This window comes from Oryctolagus cuniculus, chromosome 4, assembly GCF_051225735.1.
Source record: "Oryctolagus cuniculus isolate XC-2025 breed Fujian yellow rabbit chromosome 4, ASM5122573v1, whole genome shotgun sequence".
Classification (NCBI taxonomy): Eukaryota; Metazoa; Chordata; class Mammalia; order Lagomorpha; family Leporidae; genus Oryctolagus; species Oryctolagus cuniculus.
Genome location: NC_142870.1, coordinates 83,211,387 through 83,228,556, shown reverse-complemented (window position 1 = coordinate 83,228,556; position 17,170 = coordinate 83,211,387). Strand labels below are relative to the sequence as shown.

The 17,170-nt window shown below is 42.4% G+C and overlaps 1 protein-coding gene across 2 annotated transcripts in view; it reads right to left on the bottom strand.

Annotated features, from left to right (window-relative positions):
* Window positions 1-4,552: 4,552 nt before the first annotated feature.
* Window positions 4,553-17,170, bottom strand: part of PAK2 (p21 (RAC1) activated kinase 2) — a 115,948-nt gene continuing 103,330 nt past the window's right edge. Inside the window, exons 13-15 of one of the 2 annotated variants that reach the window (XM_017346650.4) lie at window positions 15,188-15,384; window positions 8,860-8,997; window positions 4,553-8,409 (exon numbers count right to left, since the gene is read on the bottom strand). In XM_017346650.4, coding sequence (XP_017202139.1) covers window positions 8,323-8,409; window positions 8,860-8,997; window positions 15,188-15,384 — 422 coding nt within the window. In that variant the 3' untranslated portion in view covers window positions 4,553-8,322. 2 annotated transcript variants of the gene reach the window in all.

The following is a 17,170-nucleotide window of genomic DNA, read 5'->3' as shown; positions in this document are numbered from 1 at the left end:
AGCCTGGTGTCCCAACTGTACCACTTCTGATCCAGCTCCCTGCTAACAGCCTGGGAAAGATAGTGGAAGATGGCCCAAGGGTTTGAACCCCTATACCAATGTAGGGGTCGTGGAAGAAGCTCCTGGCTCCTGTCTTCAGCCTGGCCCAGCCCTGGCCATTGCTGCCATCGGGGAGTGAGCCAGTGGACAGAAGATCTTGGTCTCTCCCTTTCTTTATGTAATCCTGACTTTCAAATAAATAATCTTAAGAAAACAAAAATGCCAGCCTGGGTATTTTTTTTTTAAGATTTATTTGAAAGGCAGAATTACAGAGAGATTCATTCCCCAAGTGGCCACAACAGCCAGAGCTGGGCTGATCTGAAGCCAGAAGCCTGGAGCTTCATCTGGGTCTCCCACATGGGTGCAGGGGCCCGAGGACCTGGGCCATCTTCTGCTGTTTTCTCAGATCCATTAGCAGGGAGCTGGATTAGAAGTAGAGCAACCTTGACTTGAACCGATGCACATTTGGGATGCTGGCACTGCAGGCAGCAGCTTTACCAGCTATGCCACAGCACCAGCACCCCAGTCTGGGTCTTTGCTCTAAATTTCATTAAGGCAATAGGGAAGAATAAGCCTCATAAAATGGATTAGAACAGCAGGAAACAAAAAATAAACTTTCTTTGCATCTTTTAAGAACTGCTTTTGTCAACACATCTGATCAGTATCCAGATATAATACAGAAAAAGGTCTGAAAACATGAACCTGTAATTTTTCCTTTTGGACAGGACTTAGATGGGATTGGGGAGCCTTTTATTTATTTATTTTTTAATCTTCCTTTTTTTGACAGGCAGAGTGGACAGTGAGAGAGAGAGACAGAGAGAAAGGTCTTCCTTTTGCCGTTGGTTCACCCTCCAATGGCCGCCGCACCGCACTGATCCGAAGGCAGGAGCCAGGTGCTTCTCCTGGTCTCCCTTGGGGTGCAGGGCCCAAGCACTTGGGCCATCCTCCACTGCACTCCCGGGCCACAGCAGAGAGCTGGCCTGGAAGAGGGGCAACCGGGACAGAATCCAGCGCCCCGACCAGGACTAGAACCCGGGGTGCCAGCGCCGTAAATAATTCTTAAAAAAAAAAGAGAGAATGTGGCTTTGCTGATACTGAGCTTGATTCAAAAACCAAAAGAAATTTATGTCTCTGGACAGTCAGATGTCTACATTTAAATTCTTCCAAGAAGGTGTAGTAAACCTGAATACAGCAGAGCAATGGCAAGGACTGCTGCCTTGATCCCTAACACATCTCTGAGCATGTGAGTGGCAGCAGCGCCCCCTAGAGGGAACTCAGGGGCCAGGAAGAGCCTCACACAGTGTCCCCAGCACTCCATTCAGCCAAGCTAAGCCAATCGCTGGCTCAACCATTCAGGGAACACACTTGAGATGTCCTTCCAATGACTGCTTACTAACCGTTCAACACTGCAATTATACTTAAGATGCATTTCTGGCTTGATAAGCTATGGAAACAATGACATTCCTTCAAAATCAACAATACAGCTGCAATGGGGTCAGAGGGTGGAAAACTGTTTATGATTAACTCAGAGGAGCTGAAGGATGCTACAAAGGCCAAATTTCTAGCTGGAAAATACTGAGCAATGATTTCACCCCCTTGGCTTTTCCTCGTATCTAGAAGTGAGCATTTTCTCTCAATCAGCCATGTGGTAAATATCCAAGGAGACAACAGGTGTGAAAGGCAATGCCCCGCAGAAACACTTGGGAAGTGGGGTGGGCATTTGGCACAGTGGTGAAGTTGCTGCTTGGTATGTCCACTTCCCATATGAGTGATTGATTCCAGCCGCAGCTCCTTCGCTTCCGTTCCAGCTTCCTGCTAATACACACCCTGGGAGGCAACCAGCGACAGCTGAAGTACTTGGGTCCCTGCCACCTATGTGGGAGACCAGATCCAGGAACTCAGTCTGGTCTCTCAGGTGTGCCACATGCTCCAGTGCTTGAGCCATCCATCACCTGCTGCCTTCCATGGTGCTGTTCCCGATGGTTCAATTCACCAAGACTTGCTTGCGTATTATACAGTCACTGGAGAGAACCAAATCCTACTGACTAAAAGCTTACCAAATCCATACCCACCTGCCACAGTGCAGGCCTCAGCACCTCCCTCCACCCCCAACCCTTCCCCACCAAATGTTTGGGATAAAAGCTAGGAATGAAAGCCCTGTATTTTCGTGAGCAAGTCTATAACAAGACATGGCCTGTGAGTTTTCAAAAACCCCACCGGTGGGCCACACTGGCCAGCAGGCAAGGAGTCTTTGTGAGAGAGCCTCTTGGAAACCCAGGGTAGCCTGACTTTGGAGAGGCACAACTGGGGCACAAGTGACCTTAAGGACGCCAACAGCCCCTTCCCCTGGCACCCCTTCACAGCCCCTCCTAGGAGGCAAACATTTGCACTACGGCCCAGGGACCAATATGCAAAAGGGCGCATACTCTTCTAAACTGTTTTAAACAAGAGAAATAAACTAAAAGCAAAAGGCCAATTAACAGAATATATTATTTCTTTTCTGAAACAGGGAACTTGCGCTGAATGTCTGCTATGAGGCACACTCAACGCTGGGATGCTTCTCTCTGTACAAGTGAAAACTACAGCCTGCTGGGACATGAGGAGCCTGAATCCACGCCAACTTCTGCCTCACATACTTCAGTGCGAGGGAATTTCACAGGCCACTTTCCTCAGCTCCTAGCCTTCCCTCCCCACAACAGCAAAGTAGGAAGTTACTATGACACAACCATCTTTTTAAAAGTCTTCTGGGTTAGGAAGTGACGTTCACTGCGTAATAGGGCTGTCCTGTTTCATTTTTAAAAAGGAATTTTGATTTTTCAATTTAAAAGGCAGAGAGAGAGAACTCCTGTCAGCCAGTAAACTCCCCAAGTACCTAAAACAGCTGGAGCTTGGTTAGGCTAAACAGCCGGGAACTGCAAATTCACTCCAGGTCTCCCACATGGTAGCAGAGACCCAAATACTCAAGTCATCACTGCTGCCTCCTAGGGTGTACATTTGCAGGAATCAGGAACTGGGAACACAACCAGGACTTGAACCCAGGCTCTCCAACACAGGATGTGGGACTCTCAAATGGTACTTTATTGCTGTGCCAAATGCCTTCCCCTGATTTCATTTTTAAAAGTATGTGAAAGGCCAAACAATACATGGGGAGATAGATGTCTTCTATTTGGTGTTTCACTCCCCAAATGCCTTCAATAGCCAAGACTGGGCCAGGCCAAAGTCAGGAGCCAGAAACTCAATCTAGGTCTCAAACATGGGTAGCAGGGACTCAAGCACTTGGGCCATTACCTGTGGCCTCCCAGAGCGTGCACTAGCAGGGAGCTGGATCATAAACACAGCAGCTGGGAGGTAAAGCAGGCATTCTGGTAAGAGATGAGGAAATCCCAGGCAGAGAAGTCTGCCCCTCATTTCATTTTCTTAACAGCTGCAGTTTTAAAAACTTTTATTTGAACAAGAGTGAGCCTAGAAAGTGGGCTTTTAGCCCTGCCAGGCAGTTTGAAGCAGGTCAGTGCTTTGAACTGATTTACATCTTAGGAACTTCACTCCAACAGCTGTGTAGAGAGACTCAAGTATGGTGAGGGAAGAGCAGTTATAAAACTGATGCAAAAGTAGTTCAGCCTAAATGTTAGGGGTCTGAACTGAAGGATGGAGTGGAGGAGGGCTCCAAGACAATATTAAACAGAATTAAAACGGCTGCTGACTTAAGAGAATGCTTGAGGGGAGTTCCAGCTAGGCTGATGAAGTGCCAGCCACTGATCTTTCCAACTAGGAGTGAATGGTAAGAAAAATGGATCCTCCTCATGGTAGGGAATGTTGGGATCAGTTAGGGATGGTAGCCTGAAGGGCCTGTGGGGATGTCCAGCATTTATCTGAGGCCCAAGACATAGTATGAAGACGTCTGGAAGTGGTAAGACAGAAATCACAAGTGGTCAAGATGACACAAGCCTTGTGAAGCTGGGGAACAGCAAACTGAGGGAATCCAGGGGAGGCTGAGCAGTGGCAGAGGCCCATGCAGCCCCACTAAGAAGGGTGCACAGCACAGGGCAGGCTCATCTCAAGGGAACAGGTACCACCACCAGAGGCTACAAATGTCACTTACAAGGACTAAACGGGGTCTAGTATATTTAATAACTAGGAATTCATTGGTGATGTTGGCAGGAGTTTTTAATGACACGTTCAAGGCAGTGGCAACATGACAAAAAAGAGAGAGAGAGGGAGAAAAGCTACATCTCCTCCTTTCCCAAGTGTTTGGTGCAATGATTGCAATGCCTGCCCTCCACATCAGAGGGCCTGGGTTCTAGTCCCAGCTCTGCTTCCAATTCCAGCTTCCTGCTAATGTGCAGTCTGGGAGGCAGCAGGTGATGGCTCAAGCACTTGTACCCCTTATGTCTTTCAGGGGATTAAAAACAAAGTCTATCCTTAATATTACAAGAATGCTCTCTGAAAACCTTCAACCTACTCTTTTATGCTGTACTGATCTAAAGAAAGAATGGAAGTTTAGAAAAGGGAAAAATGGACATAAAAAAAAGTTTATTTCTAGCCTTGAAAGAACATAATTACTGAATGAAGTCATCAAACACAGCAGTTACTTTCAATGTAACAATTAAATAATTGAATGGGATCAAGTTAAAAATAAAAGGTGATTTAAAATTTGAAGAAAAACCAGAAAAGATAAGCTACTTTCACTTAATTACATTTCTATCTACTAAAACAAACAAAAAAGTAAACACATTAAAACAAAAAGATGTTGAACTCAAAATATAATTGGTTTTCTCAGTACAGAATGAAAACTTGCTTTGTTGGACAGAATTATCCTACATTTCTTCCTGCCTCTTATCTTAGCAATATTCTAGATTGATGAAAAAGGAAGACTCTTCAGCTCTTTCAAGGCCAGACCACTGCGATTCTTCTCTTGGTAATGCCAACACCTACCATAGCATCTCTGCCAGAGTGTTCAACAAATGTGCTGAGAGGAAAAAAATGTGTGTTTTATTTAATTCATATACACATATACACACTGTGCAAAAACTGATATTAAATGTTTAAATATCTATCGCGGGAGCAGTGGAAGACCATCTGCTTTTTATATTACTATGAAATTCTATCATAAAAAACAAAATGAATATTAATCTGGATTTTAGCTATAACCTATAATATTATTTTGACATTTCACTGGATATGGATCTCAGTATATTTAAAGCATTTTAGATTTAAAAAATTGATGCAAATTCTTTAAGCACTTGTTTTTTTCTTACTGTAGCTACTGCCTGATAACATCTAAAATTATATAATATATACAAACACACATGTATTTAAGGGAGTCATACAAAGAAATACTTACAGGTAGTTTAAATGGCTTGTTAAAGGCACAGGTTTGTTTAGGACTGGTGGTTCCTAGATACATTTTTTAAGCAGTTTAATATTCATGTTGAAGGGAAGTCAGACTATGTGCCAGGTGCCCAACACATGAAGACAGAGTTGTGTCAGCCTTGAGGTCATGTTACATAATCACTCTACTTGTTTACTACTGTAGGTAGCATAAAATGTTCCAATATTGTCATGGTTTCCCAGTTTTTAGCTGTCCCTTAAAGCAGCACAAGGAACAAGAGTAGAAGATAACTTAAAGACCACCAGAGAGGTTAAAATATCATAAATAAGTATTACAGTAATATTGCCCTAGTAATACAAGATGACTAACGTAATTTTCAGATTTAAATGGGAATTTTCACCCTGAAGTGGTGACAAAAAAAGATGAATATAAAAAGCAATTATTAAAAAACAAGAATCTTGATTCAGATACAGTAGTTCTTTCAAGAAGATCTGAACATTTTAATTTAAAATAACTAATAAATCACAATTTCATATTGCTTTCAGGATTATTTTGTTTAAAAATGACACATTTCAGAATTTACTAAAGTATACTTCTATTACAGGTTAGTTTATCCAGGTAAGTAAAGAATACACCACAGTGTAGCTCCCTTAACCAAGGAGTCAGATTTCAAAGTCCGTTGCCAGCAATGGACGTGCAGGTAACCATCCGAGAGGCTGTAAATACAAATCCCAAACTGCTTCCACCGTCTGAAAGGCCCTTTGTTGCACCACAAGCATAAACTGGGGCCCTGGCACAGATTCGAGGGAAAAAGTCCTTATGACTTAGGATGGGAAGCGCCTTCTTAAGTGGTCATGATGATCAGTCTCATCATCTAGTCGGTGTTTTCTCTCTCTCTCATTGGCAGCATCTTCATCATGATCCATCCATCCAATCGTCTACAAAGAGTGCTCAAATCTGGAAGTTAAGGGGCACTGTAGCTTTCCACCAGAAATAAACCAGCTTGTTTCTATAATTTAGTAAGAGCTGTAGAAGGCCAATATAGTCCAGAGAAAAATGCAATCAAGAACCATACTGGTATCAGAGATCATTAAGTGCTCTATATAAAAGTTTCATTAATTATTTTACTCATTTTTCTGAAAATCTTTCTGTGGTATCAACACAAAATAGTCATTCTACACTGATATCTGTGTCTTAACACAGATACGACGGGAATAACAGGAAATAAAACTCTGCTGGTTTTCCAATATACTACAAAACAGCATACTTATTTTCATTAATGATTTGTACTATTGCAGGATGGCAAGCAGGTGTGAATTTCACTGGGAGGGCATGGTGGGAACAAAATACCAGAACTCAACCGAAGACTTTTTTATGTGGTTCAAGGCATGTCAGAGTAGACCATTCCTCACCCAAAAGCCAAACAACCGAGAAATGAGGAGAGAAGAACAGGAGAGTAAAGCACAGAAGGGAAGGGGAGGAAGGGGCATTCTCATAATTAACAGGTCACAGACCTTTTCTTAATCTTTAAAATAAAAAAGGATTCCTATCAATACCGCATTTTTCTTTTCCTCAGATTTTTACATGAATATTCTCTACTTCTCTGAAAAAAAAAAAAAATACTAAAGTAATTCCACATCTCCAATGATCCGTGAATCCACCAAGAACCTTCTCATTTAAGTTCTCTTACACAGTAACACACTGGTAATGTGTTAGAATCACTCTAACTTATGACAGCCTTTACAGTTTACTCGTCATCATTTGGAACTCTGTAATACTGACATTTCTCTCTCATGAATACAGTCTCAACTAATTATTCTACAACTCACTAAAGTTCAATCTCTCACTTTGTCTCTGCTAACCCCAAATATTTTTCCCTTTAAGTGGAAAACAAAAGTTAATTTTCAAATTCTGAAAATTCAATGATTATTACAGAGTAGGATGTGGTATGAACAGGATATGTAAGGTGAGAGGGTTACATAAAAACAAAAACAAAAAAACTAAACCTAAAATTGCAACATATACAGAAACTTATTTCCAAAATGAAAGAGGAAAGGAGGAAAGGAAAGGTAATGGCACTAACCAGTCATAAAGCCCAAGCTGGAACAAGAAAAATCACTTTGGTTCCTCCTCAAGCCAAATCTGAAGAGGAGAAAGGCAGAAAGGAAGACAAAACCGTCAGGGTGTACAGTCGCCGGGATTCTTTTTTGTCTCAGTGATTTAGTTATAAATATAGATTAGTCTTCTTTCTATACATGTAACAAACTCCAAACTCACCACCATGAGATTTCTCAAAGTGACCCTTTCACATTTGTTAAAAAGGTAAAAATCACATACTTTTCTTCCCTTCTTTCAGTTCAAGTTCTGAACTGAAATATTCCATGAAACCATTGCTGGTCCTAACTTCTATACAAAGTTAAACTATGCTGAGCTCCTTTGCCAATGAGGAGCTGCACAATTTCTATCATACTTGCCTTGAATTCAGGCACGACAAAAAGTTCTCAAAGCAACTCAAAAGGAGCAAGTCGAGGAAAAGGAGAGCTCTGAAGGAGAGAGAAGACCAGCAGGTGAAACAAATATGCTGAAAAACTCGAATCTGCCCTTCAAGTATTGAAAACACCCCAAAGGGGACAAGAATGGGATCTATTCCAACAAAGTTAGCAAAATAAAATGCAAATCTCAAGCATAAGGAACAGCCCTGACGGCTGTCTGCTGAAAGATGTAAGGCGAGTGACTCAGTCCACAATTCCTTTGGACCCTAAAGAAGGGGTTCATCTGAAAGTCATGATTCTCTTTTTGCAATTTTGTCTTAGTTGTCTTCAAGAAATAGTAGCTTTGTTTTTCCTCCATTATTCAGACCATTTCTTTAAACCCCGAAAAGAGCAGTAACTTTCATATATTAAAAGACTTCTTTTAGGAAATGGACAAAGGAACATGAGGCCACGGCACTGATGTTAGCGGTTACTCTTCATTGCTTCTTTAGCTGCCATGATGAGTGGTGTCAAGCTGGATAATGGTTTGGCCAGTTTCAGGAAGGGATGCTGCCAGAAAAGGGGAGAAACAAACAGGTAAATGCTATCAGCTTAGAAACAAAATGTTTCCTTTCAACTAATCCCCAAAGACTACTTATGAATCATGGTTTATTTGTTAAAGTATCCCCACAAGTCAATATCCATATGAAACCAACATAATCAGTACAACACCTAAAGCTGAAAGCAACCACTTTACTTTTCCTAATATAAATCTATAGTTAAGGCCACAGACATATCCAGGCCAGCAGTGAACAGGCCTGAAAACTGACAGTATGCAAAAACTCATTATGATGTTACAGATTTTTATTCCCAGAAGGAGCCCTAAAATGCAGTTACCACACCAAGGTGATCAATACATAGTGAAATACAATGATTTGCCACCCTATGAAAACCTTCTCTAGATTACTCAAAACACAAAGGCAACTAAATTTTCCAAAAATGACATCATTTCCAAATTACCTGCAGCAGTTCTTTGGCTGAACCTCTCTTCTCCACATCCATTTCCAAACATCGATTTAAGAAATCCCGAAATATGGGGGAAAGCTTCTCTGGATTCTGAAGTTCTGGGGTTCCATTAGTTGCTATCAGGTACAAGGCCTAAAAATGGAAGAACATTTTTACACACTTATGATAGTGCAACAAACTGACAGATCACTTTACAAAGTTTGTGGATCTCTTAATTCTTTAAAAACAAACATCAACATCAAAGTGAGGTTATCATTTTTACTCATTTGGTTCTGAAATTTTTCCTTTTTCATTTTATGTACTTTTTAAAAAGATTTATTTACTTATTTGAAAGTCAGAATTACAGAGACAGGAGACATAGAGAGAGTGAGCAAGAGCTTCCAATTGTTTGTTCACTCCCCAAATGGCTGCAGCGGCAGGAACTGAGCCAGTCTGAAGCCAAGAGCCAGAAGCTTCTTCCAAGTATTCGGGCCATCTTCTGCTGCCTTCCCAGGTGTGTAAGCAGGGAGCAGGATCAGAAGTGGAGCAGCCAGGACTCGAACCAGTACCCATATGGGATGCCAGCACTGCAGGTGGCGGCTCCACCCACTACACCACAGCACTGGCCCCGCAAAATTATTTTAATGGTTAAATCAAACAGTATCTTATGTTCTCTATTATAATCAATAGCCTTTAGAAAATTCTTGTATTCTTTATGTACTTCTTTATTTCCTATAAATTTCTAGAAATGAAATTATTACTTTTTGATTAACTGTTATTTAAGAAGTTTTAGGTTTGTAGAAATTGGAATTGAAGCCTGATTATTTCTACATCCCTATAGATATCCTTTCTCACCAGGCAGTCATTCTTTGAACACCTGGTTTGTGTAGCTACCAAGGCCACTATATATACTATATACAGACACAAGAAGAACTTTAACTTATGTCATAGCACCAGCCCGAAGTTTAACAGAGTCTGGAACTTAATCCAGGTTTCCCAGGTAGGTGGCAGGAACCCAACTACTTGAACCGTCATCTGCTGCCTCCCAGGGTGCATATTAGATGGAAGCTAGATCCACAAGCAAAGCAGGGACTCAGCCCAAGCACTCTGATAAGAGATGTGGGTACCAAGCAGTATCTTCATTGCTGCATCCAATACCCTCCTGAGTCCTCATCTCAATGGCCGTAACTGCAGTTTCTGACAAGCTTACTTTCTTTATACAGGTTCCAGGGCATATATTTATTTGGCTTTTCCTCCCTTTCCAGCCATTCCTTCTTTCTTTCTTTGACAGGCAGAGTGGACAGTGAGAGAGAGAGACAGAAAGGTCTTCCTTTGCCGTTGGTTCACCCTCCAATGGCCGCCGCGGCTGGCGCACCGTGTTGATCCGATGGCAGGAGCCAGGTACTTATCCTGGTCTCCCATGGGGTGCAGGGCCCAAGCACTTGGGCCATCCTCCACTGCACTCCCTGGCCATAGCAGAGAGCTGGCCTGGAAGGGGGGCAACCGGGACAGAATCCGGTGCCCGACCGGGACTAGAACCCGGTGTGCCAGAGCCCCAAGGCGGAGGATTAGCCTAGTGAGCAGCGGCGCCGGCCTCCAGCCATTCTTTCTTAGTCTGCTTTGTTGGTCTGCATCATCAACTTTTAGCTACTCACATGACCTGGTGATCTCATCTGGATTCACAGCTTTGGATAATAACTATCACTAAGGCACCATGATTTTATACCTGAAATTCTAGCCTGGATTCCAGATTTGCATACCCAATAATCTATTCAGCATATTCACTTGGATGACTTAAGAGGCACCTAAAATTTAGTGACTCTAAGACACGTTAAAATGTTATCTACTGATATCCCACCTACCAACCAGATCCCCTACTCTTACTGCATGCAATTGTGGTCATCTCAGTTATGGAAATCTTCTGTTTTTTTTTTTTTTTTTTTTTTTTTTTTAATGTATTTATTTATTTATTTGAGAGTCAGAGTTACACAGAGAGAGGAGAGGCAGACAGAGAGAGACAGAGTTCTTCCATCCACTGTTCACTCCCCAATTGGCCACAATGGTCGGACTTGCGCGGATCCGAAACCAGGATCCAGGAGCTTCTTCCAGGTCTCCCACGTGGGTGCAGGGGCCCAAGGACTTGGGCCATTTTCTACTGCTTTCCCAGGCCATAGCAGAGAGCTGGATTGGAAGTGGAGCTGCTGGGACTTGAACCAGCGCCCATATGGGATGCTGGGACTGCAGGCGGCAGCTTTACCTGCTATGTCACAGCGCCAGCCCCTGTAGCCTCTCCTTTCAAAAAACATCCAGAATTCAACTCACTTTTTACCACCTCCACTGATATGACTGTGGTCTAAGCTACCATCATTTCTTATTTCTTGCCTGAGTTTTTTTTTAAACAAAGATTTTTTTATTTACTTGAGAGGTAGAGCTACAGAGAGAGAGGGAGAGAGAGAGAGAGAAGGTCTTCCATCCACTGGTTCACTCCCCAAATGGCCACAATGGCTAGAGCTGGGCCAGTCTGAAGCCAGGAGCCAAAAGCTTCTTCCAGGTCTCCCACGCTGGTGCAGCGCCCCAAGCATTTGGGCCATCTTCCACTGCTTTCCCAGGCCATAGCAGGGAGCTGGATCAGAAGAGAAGCAGCTGGGACTCGAACCAGAGCCCATGTAGGATGCTGGTGCTGCAGATGGAGGTATAGCCCACTACTCCACAGCACGGGCCCCGCTTGCCTGAATTATCTCAACAGCCTTTTAACTGGTCTTCATACTTTTCCCTTTGCTTGGATAATCTCTTCTCAACAAAGTAGGCAGAGATCCTGTTAAAACGTTTGACAATTTTATTCCTCCACTTAAAACTTTCCAATAGTTTCCCCAAGTTACGTAGAGAAAAAGCCATCATCTTTCCAAAGGCCTTATAAGGCACTTAACAGTCTAACCTACCTTACAACCTGCTGTTTTCAGGATGTAATCTAGCTGTGCTGAAATCTTCAATGATCCTTGGATACACGAGGAACACTGCTGCTTTAGAGCTCATACCTGCTGTTTCTTTGCTTGGAATGCTCTTCCACCAGGTACGTACCATCTCTTACCTCTCGTGTCCACACGTCACCTCAGTGAAGCCTTCCACAGCACCCCTCTGAAAGCAAACACCCTGACCTCTCAAGCGAGACCATCACTGAACTTGTCACATATTATTCTTATTTATTTTGTTGTCTCTCCCCTCTAACTAGAATTTAAGTTCCATGAGGACAAAACTTTTGTTGGTTCTTTTAGGCAGCACCTTGAATACTGCCTGGTATAAGACAGACACTCCATTAAATACTGGCTAACTAAAGAATGAAAGTAAAGGGGTTTGAAAAATTGTTTTGAGGGGCTAGGGCTGTGGTGTAGTGGGTAAAACTGCCACCTGCAGTGCCTGCATCCCATATGAGCACCAGTTAAAGTCCCAGCTGCTCCTCTTCCAAACCAGCTCCCTGTTAACGTGCCTGGGAAAGCAGCAAAGATGGCCCAAGTCCTTGGGCCTCTGCATCCATGTGGGAGACCCAGAAGAAGCTCCAGGCTCCTGCCTTTGGATCAGCCCAGTTCCAGCCACTGTGGCCATTTGAGGAGTGAACCAGCAGATGGAAGACCTTTCTCTCTCTCTGGCTCTCAAATAAATAAATCTTTTAAAAAAATGTTCTGAAAAGTACTCTAAATTAATTACCTCTACAAAAAGTACTTGGCTGCTCACTTCAACTAAAAGCTCTGGCAATAGGGTAAGTTTTTTTTTAAGATTTTTATTTATTTATTTGAGAGGCAGAGTTAGAGACAGTGAGAGGGGAGTCAGAGAGACAGGTCTTCCTTCCGTTGGTTCTCTTCCCATATGGCCACAACGGCTGGAACTGTGCCGATCTAAAGCCAGGAGCTGGGAGCCTCTTCCTGGTCTCCTATGTGGGTGCAGGAGCGCAAGCACTTGGGCCATCCTCCACTACCTCCCCACGCCGCAGGTGGAGGATTAACCACGGCACAGACCCCAAGCAATAGGATAAGTTTAAGAAAAAGTGTGTTCAAATCCAATGCCATCTGCTTTCTTGCTTCTCTCACCTAGCATAATACTTTAAGGTTCAATGTTGTGGGGCCAGCGTTGTGGCGCAGTGGGTTAAAGCCCTGGTCTGAAGCACCGGCATACCATATGGGCACCGGTTCTAGTCCCAGCTGCTCCTCTTCCCATCCAGCTCCCTGCTATGGCCTGGGAAAGCAGTGGAAGATGGTCCAAGTCCTTGGGCCCCCACACCTGCGTGGGAGAACCAGAGGAAGCTCCTGGCTCCTGGCTTTGGATCAATGCAGCTCCAGCCATTGTGGCCATCTGGGGAGTGAATCAGCGGATCGAAGACCTCTTTGTCTCTGCCTCTCCTCTGTGTAACTCTTTCAAACAAATAAAATAAATCTTAAAAAAAAAAAAAAAAGGTTCAATGTTGTAACATGTACAGGAACATCCTGCCTTTTATGGCTGAATAATATTCCACTGTTAAGCAACGTAACAGACATTTGAGTTGTTCCCACTTTTTAGCTACTAGAAATAATGCTGCAATGAACATTCAAGTGCAACTCTTTGTATGCGTGTATGCTTTTAACTCTCTTTGCTATACATCTAGCAGTGGAACTGGTGAAAGTGCAAGGTTGTATGGTAACTCAACATTAACCTTTTGAGGAACTGTTAAATTGTTTTCCAAAGCACGGGTACCATTTTATATATAAGAGAGTCTCTAGACTCTCACCAATACTTACATCTGTACTTTTTATTATAGCAATTATAGTAAGTGTGAAATGGTTAGCTTGTGTCTAAAATAAAAATTTATGGGAGTTGGCATTGTTGGCATAACGGGTTAATCCACCAACTGTGATACCCGCATCCCACATGGGCACCAGTTTGAGTCCCGACTATTCTGGCCTGGGAAGGCAGCAGATGATAGCCCAAGTACTTGGACCCCTGCCACCCATGGGGGAGACCCGCATGGGAGTTTCAGGCTCTTGGCTTTGGCCCGGCCCAGCCCTGGCTGCTTCAGTCATTTGAGGAGTGAATCAGAAAATGAAAGATTTCTCTTAACACCACTTTTCAAATAAATAAACTCTTTAATTTATTTACTTTTATTTATTTGAAAGGGGATGGGAAAGGGAGAGAGAGATATCTCCCATTTGCTGATTCATTCCCCAAATGCCCACAACAGTCAGAGCAGGGCCAGGCAGAAGCTAGGAGCCTGGAACTCAATCTATCTCTGCCATGTGGATGACAAGGACCTAACTACTTGAATCATCACATGCTGTCTCCCTGGATCTGCATTAGCAGGAAACTGGAATCGTAGCAGACCTGGAGCTTGAATGCAGGCAATAATATGAGATGTAGGGGTCCATGTGGAGTCCTAAGCAGTGTGCCAAACACCTGTCCCCATACTTGGTAGTTTAAAAGTGGTAAGGGAGCCAGCGCCACGGCTCAATAGGCTAATCCTCCACCTTGCGGCGCCAGCACACCGGGTTCTAGTCCCGGTCTGGGCACCGGATTCTGTCCCGGTTGCTCCCCTTCCAGGCCAGCTCTCTGCTGTGGCCCGGGACTGCAGTGGAGGATGGCCCAGGTCCTTGGGCCCTGCACCCCATGGGAGACCAGGAGAAGCACCTGGCCCCTGGCTTCAGATCAGTGCGATGCGCCGGCCGCAGTGCACTGGCCACAGCGGCCATTGGAGGGTGAACCAATGGCAAAAGGAAGACCTTTCTCTCTGTCTCTCTCTCTCACTGTCCACTCTGTCAAAAAAAAAAAAAGTGGTAAGGGTAGAAAAATTTTAAATCAGGGTGAAGGAGGTAGAAACTGAGACTTCTAAACTCTGTAGTTCAGCTGCTGGGATTGTTCACTGTTCAAAGTCTATGGTTCTCATGATCCTCGCTCTGATGTGAATATAGGTCTTCACATTATCACTTACACAGCTTTCTCGGAGGTGGGATCTGTTTTTCCTTTCCTCTGTATCTTGTGACCAAGGTTCAAAGTCGATAAGTTGATGAGTATTTCTAGGTTATCCAATAGTACAGAAAAAGGTACTTACTTAGGGTACCTCCACTCTGTGGCTAAGGAACTATATACTCACTTACATGCAAAATAAGAAACCACACAGCTTACTACGAAAAATCCACAAACTCCGTAACATATTCAATTCCATAACTCAGAAGCAAATGAGTTTTAGATGAAAAGTAAGGGCAGTGACTGGGTTTTATTAACTTTCTATCCTAAATTTTTGGCCACCAATTGGTACAAGTTATAACTAAATGATTTACAGGGTATTTTTCATACAACAAGGCAAGTATTTAATCGGCCTTACCCTCAAGGGATTTTCATTGAGGTATGGAGGTTCTCCTTCTACCATCTCAATAGCCATGATGCCCAGAGACCATATGTCGACTTTAGGGCCATATGCTTTCCGTGTAACCACCTCGGGTGCCATCCAGTAAGGCGTTCCAACCATGGTACTGCGTTTACTCTGCTCAGGGGTGATCTGGGCACAGAAACCAAAGTCAGCTATAAAACAAAACAACATTATCTAGAGTTAATGGTTTCCACGGATGCTTTATCAAGAGTTCATTTCAGTAATTAATAACATTTTGATTTACCAAAGTAACATTTTGTTTTCTAAGGTTTTATTAATACAAGTTGAGTGTCCCTAAACAAAAATCCAAAAACCAAAACGCAATGGGTATCAAGATGACACAGAGTTTTGGATTTTGAAGCATTTACGATTTGGGATTTTCAGATTAGGGCTGTTCAACCAGTGAACTCTATGTAAATATTCCAAAGTCTGAAATGTTCGACAATCTAAAACACTTCTGGTCCCAAATACTTCAGATAAGTAATACTAAACCTGTAAGGTAAACCAATCATCCCGTATAACTTTTATTCCCACAACAGAGTACAAATTATCAGAAAGTCATTTGCTAATTTTAATTGTAGCCCATGAAGCTTAAAAATAATGAAAGAGTTCTAAAAGAAAAAGTCATCAAAGGTAACATCAAAAACTAAACACAATGAATCTGGAAAAAGTTAGGATATGCAAATTACATAAACAGATAAACAGAAGCTAGAATTACTAAATATTCAACTTAGTAGAGAGAATAGGAAAAGAACATGTAAGGCCCTCACCTAGTATTAATCTACTCTCACCTAGTATTAATCTATGTCATTTTGTAACTGAGGAGTAGGAAGACTACTCTAGTATCTGACGTTAATTTTTTGGAAAATCACAATTAAAATTTTTTAAACTTTTCATTTCAGGACAGTCTTAAATTTATAAAACAAAAAGTAGTACAAAGAATTCCTATAAACTCCACACTCCGATTCTCCTGTTAACATCTCATATTAGCACACTTGTCACAATCTATAAACCACACTGAGCTTCCATTATTGACATCTCATATCAGTGTGTCATAACTAATAAACCACACCCAGTTTCTCCTCTTTTTGTTAATCCAAACTAAACTCCTTTAATCCCCCTCCTCTACCCTAGTAATTAACATTAGGTATTTAGATGGAGTTGTCTTTTTTTTTGAGCTCCCACATGAGGGAGAACATGCAGTATTTGTCTTTTGATGTCTCATTTCACTTAACATGATGTTCTCTGTTCCATCCATTTTGCAGCAAATGACAGGATTTCATTTTTTTAAGGGCTGAATAGTATTTAATTGTGTATGTAAACATTTTCTTTACCCATTCACCAATGGACACTGGGTTGATTCTATAGTATGGCTATTGTAAACAGTACTGCAATAAACATGGTGGAGTCGGTATCTCTTTGATATGATAATTTCATGTCTTTTGGATATAAATATACCCAGTAGTAGGACTGCTGGATCATATAGCAGTTCTGTTTCTTGTTTTTAATGAAATCTCCATACTGTTTTCCATACTAATTCACATTCTCACCAGTGGTGTGTAAGAGTACCTCTTTCTTCATAATGTTGTCAGCATTTGTTATTTTCTGTCTTTCTGATAACAGCCATTCTAACAGGGGTGAGGTGATAGCTCACTGTAGTTTTGATTTTCACTTCCCTGATGGGTAGTGATATTGAGCATATTTTCATATATTTGTTGGCCATTTATATTTCTTCTTCTAAGAACTTATTCAAGTCCTTTGCCCATTTCTTTCTTTTCTTTTCTTTTTTTTTTTTAAAGATTTAAATTTATTTGAAAGGCAGAGTTATAGAGAGAAGAGGAGAGACAAAGATTTTCCACACATTGGTTCACTCTCCAAATGGTCACAATGGCTGGAGCTGGGCCAGGCCAAAGCCAGGAGTCAGGAGCCTGGAGCTTC